Source organism: Rattus norvegicus, chromosome 3 (genome assembly GCF_036323735.1).
Source record: "Rattus norvegicus strain BN/NHsdMcwi chromosome 3, GRCr8, whole genome shotgun sequence".
NCBI classification, from domain to species: domain Eukaryota; kingdom Metazoa; phylum Chordata; class Mammalia; order Rodentia; family Muridae; genus Rattus; species Rattus norvegicus.
This window is the reverse complement of record NC_086021.1, coordinates 10,682,976-10,686,291: the sequence shown is the minus strand read 5'-3', so window position 1 is coordinate 10,686,291 and position 3,316 is coordinate 10,682,976. Positions and strand designations below refer to the sequence as shown.

The 3,316-nt window shown below is 44.4% G+C and overlaps 1 protein-coding gene across 1 annotated transcript; it reads right to left on the bottom strand.

Moving 5' to 3' along the window:
• Window positions 1-305: 305 nt before the first annotated feature.
• LOC134486250 (Y-linked testis-specific protein 1-like) lies at window positions 306-2,176 on the bottom strand. The gene is made up of 2 exons (XM_063285171.1): window positions 2,041-2,176; window positions 306-1,338 (listed from the first exon to the last, which is right to left on the bottom strand). Exon 2 carries the CDS (start codon window positions 1,170-1,172, stop codon window positions 498-500), a length of 675 nt encoding a protein of 224 aa, XP_063141241.1. The 5' UTR covers window positions 1,173-1,338; window positions 2,041-2,176; the 3' UTR covers window positions 306-497.
• Between the last annotated feature and the right edge of the window lie 1,140 nt (window positions 2,177-3,316).

Below are 3,316 nucleotides of genomic sequence, written 5' to 3'. Positions count from 1 at the left end.
CCTGCCCCTCTTTCCCCAACTGTCTGTCTCTCCCTCAAACTTCACCTCAGAGAGTCTATCTATGTCTGGCCCCTCTCCATTGCTTCCTAAACATCCGTCATTTTTTTTCCCCCGTGCCATCCCTGCTCCTCTAAGCCTCATCACCAGTTCTTTTCTCTCCCTAAAGACCAGACCAGCTCAGTCCTATTTGTTTTAGTCTACGTGAAATCAGAATTACTGTTCACAGCCTTGACATTTCCGGCTTCCTCTCCATGTTCCATCCACCAAAGCCCGTCTCCTCCACCAAAGTGTTCACATACAACACGTCACATCGCACATTTTAATTTTTTGAGCAAAAACAAATTTCACTGGAAAAGATACTGGGGTTGTCAAAGGAGCTTGTGTATCTGAAACACATAAAAACAAAAATTTTCTCCCAAATCCTATAAATTACCCATCTATGTCCCCCACACTTTGCGAATTTCACCTTAACGTATCTTTTCCACCAGATTATAGACTTAGATGTGGACGTCGCCATAAAACTTGATGAAGTACACAGAAGGCTTGGCTAGAACTTGGTAAATGAATTTGCCGATCTTTTTGGACCCATCGCTTCTGGTGAACTGCACACATTGACCTGTTAAGATGTCGCTGTTAACGTCTGACTTCACCTCTACTGGAGGAGTCTCTGGAATGATACGGAGGTTACCTTCTGTGTAATCATCCAGGAGCTGGTAGATGTAAAGGACTGTATCTTTCTCGTAGGTGATAGAAAACCAGTTCTTCATGATTCGCACCTGGGATGGGACCACCCCCCTCCAGTTGTCCTTAGTGGCATGTTTGCCCTCAAATTTATGCTCCACTGCTCGGCCAACCATGGCACTTGCGAGATGGGCGTGTTTCACTTGAGGAAACACTACTTTGTGAGGCAAGACCTTAAGCTTTAAAATCCTCTCATCGCTGTGAAGTCCCAGTCCGTAGACACAGTCAATTCCATCATACTTGACAAGATAGAGAGAGGGATTTGTTGGCAGTTGATCTAGAATGATGGCCTTCCACTGGGTGACAGGCTCATCACCTTCCTTCCATCCGTGAGAAATTCTGCAGCCCACAATGTTCCCCAGGGCCTGGGGAGAAGGCCTCCTCCTCCTCTGCTTCTGGAAGGATTGTGTGCTCATCCTCCTCAGAGACATCCTCTTCTTCTTGGCTGTAGACCTCGTGTGTTAGGACACGGCATCCTGGTCCACTGTCTTGTGGCTATTGTTCTGTGTTCAGGCTTCATACTTGCCCGTGGCCTGGGTTTGAAGAGCTCGCCTGCTTAAACCAAACACAATGCTGTTGCCTCTGTCATGTGAGTGCCTGCAAGAACAATGGGGGTGGGGTGAAGGAGGGAGCTGGACCAAGGCTCTTGTCTAAGAGAACTTTGGAGCAGGTGAGGAAGGCAATGGTAGACAGGTTTGAGCATCTGAATCTAATTCTGTCGTAATCAGAAGTTTGTAGGAGGGCTGGGCAATGGTGGAGCACACCTTTAATTCCAGCACTCAAGAGGCAGATGGAGGCAGAATTCTGTGAGATCAAGGCCAGCCTGGTCTACAGAGTTAGTTCCAGGATAGCCAAATCTACCCACAGAACAACCCTGTCTCAAAAATCAAAATCTAAAGTTCAAAGTGAAATGAAAAAATGGTCCTCTACAGCTCAGAATAACATATTCAGACAAAGGGGCTGGGGATTTAGCTCAGTGGTAGAGCGCTTACCTAGGAAGCACAAGGCCCTGGGTATGGTCCTCAGCTCCGAAAAAAAAAAAAACAACAACAACAACATCAAAAAGAAATATTATCTCCTAAAATGCACAGGCACAGAGAGGAGCTTTGGCATTTTAGTAGGATTATGAATTAGATATTGTTAGCAAAGGATAATAAACTCTTAGACTGACTAGCCTAGACCGTCCGCCGAGCTCTCAAACGTGGAAGACATCAGAACATACGGTTACTCGCTGTACGAGGGAGAACTTTTAGCTTTCTGGGCTAAATGGGTCCCAGTTATCTTCATAAACGTATTTACCGAGAGAAAAATGTCCTAGTCGTCCAGATTCTGTCTTCGGAAACCGGTCAGGCTCCAAAAGCCTGTTGAACAATTGTGGGGTTCAGGAGGTGAACTGGCTTTCACAGCCCGCTGGGAAGATAGTGAACCCACCTTCAAGGAGTCTAGCGCCTCCAAGTGGAAGAGAAGCACAACCTCCGCCCAGTGCTCTGTGACATCATCCAGGCTCTGCTTACATCATAGAAGCCCTCTCAGGCCAGTTCCTTCCCTAGTTACGCTTAGAAACTTCCAGCATCTAGGTTTTAGCTTCTCCTGTAGCCTCCTGGAGACCCAAAATAAAGTCCCCACCCAAATATTCTGATGACTGGAGTCACAGTCTGCCCAAGTAGCTCTTTTCATGCATTTTTTTTTCTGAAAAAGTCTTTGGTTTCTGAGTCACCAACATCCTTGGTGGTTATTTTCCCAGCTCCTATCTTTCCTTTGGTTATCTTTAAGTCATTCTCCGTATCAGAAATATTGCTAGCCTCTCTCTCCTAGGCAGCCCACTGGATAGCACCGCAAAATTAGCTTTATCAAAACCCACAATTAGAGGAGGGCCATTTTTATTCAAACAAAGTTGTTATTTGACAAGATTAAATACCTTGTACTCAAGTCAATGGCAATCATGAATTATGGATTCTTTGCAAAGAGCGAGGAAAAATTAGCTCCAGGACCTGCTTCCAAAGTCGGGATAAACATGACAAACCGGATATCGACCAGTAATATTTTACATGTCTTTAAAATTTACCAGCACTTCTGGTTACAAGGAATTTATTAGATCAAATGCAGCAAAACAGGATGAAATAGATGACGTAATTTTGTTTTTGAAATATGGGTAGACAGAATACTGGATGCAGGTAAGTATGGAATTTACCTGTAAATTACAGGGTACTTTAATTGTGTCACATAGTTCTTCAGATCTTCAAAAGGATTTTTTCAGAACCCTCCCCTGTCCCCACCACACTCTGACCCTCCCTTCCCTCTCCCCAGTAATTCCCTTCCACATTAACATTATAATTTTTTCATATCTACTTAGAGCTTAACAACTTATGGCAGCTTTTTAAAATCTGTCCACTTTTCTAAGTGCACCGTCTTCTTTTTCTCCCTTCTATCCTAGTTTTAAGCACATTTTCCTTCACACTTTGAGTTTTCCTCTCTGTATGCTCTCATGACTCCTCTGCCATTATGTAACTGTTGTCCACTATGTGGCTGACCTCAATGTGGGGTTAACTCACATGACATGATTTTTCCCCCTTTT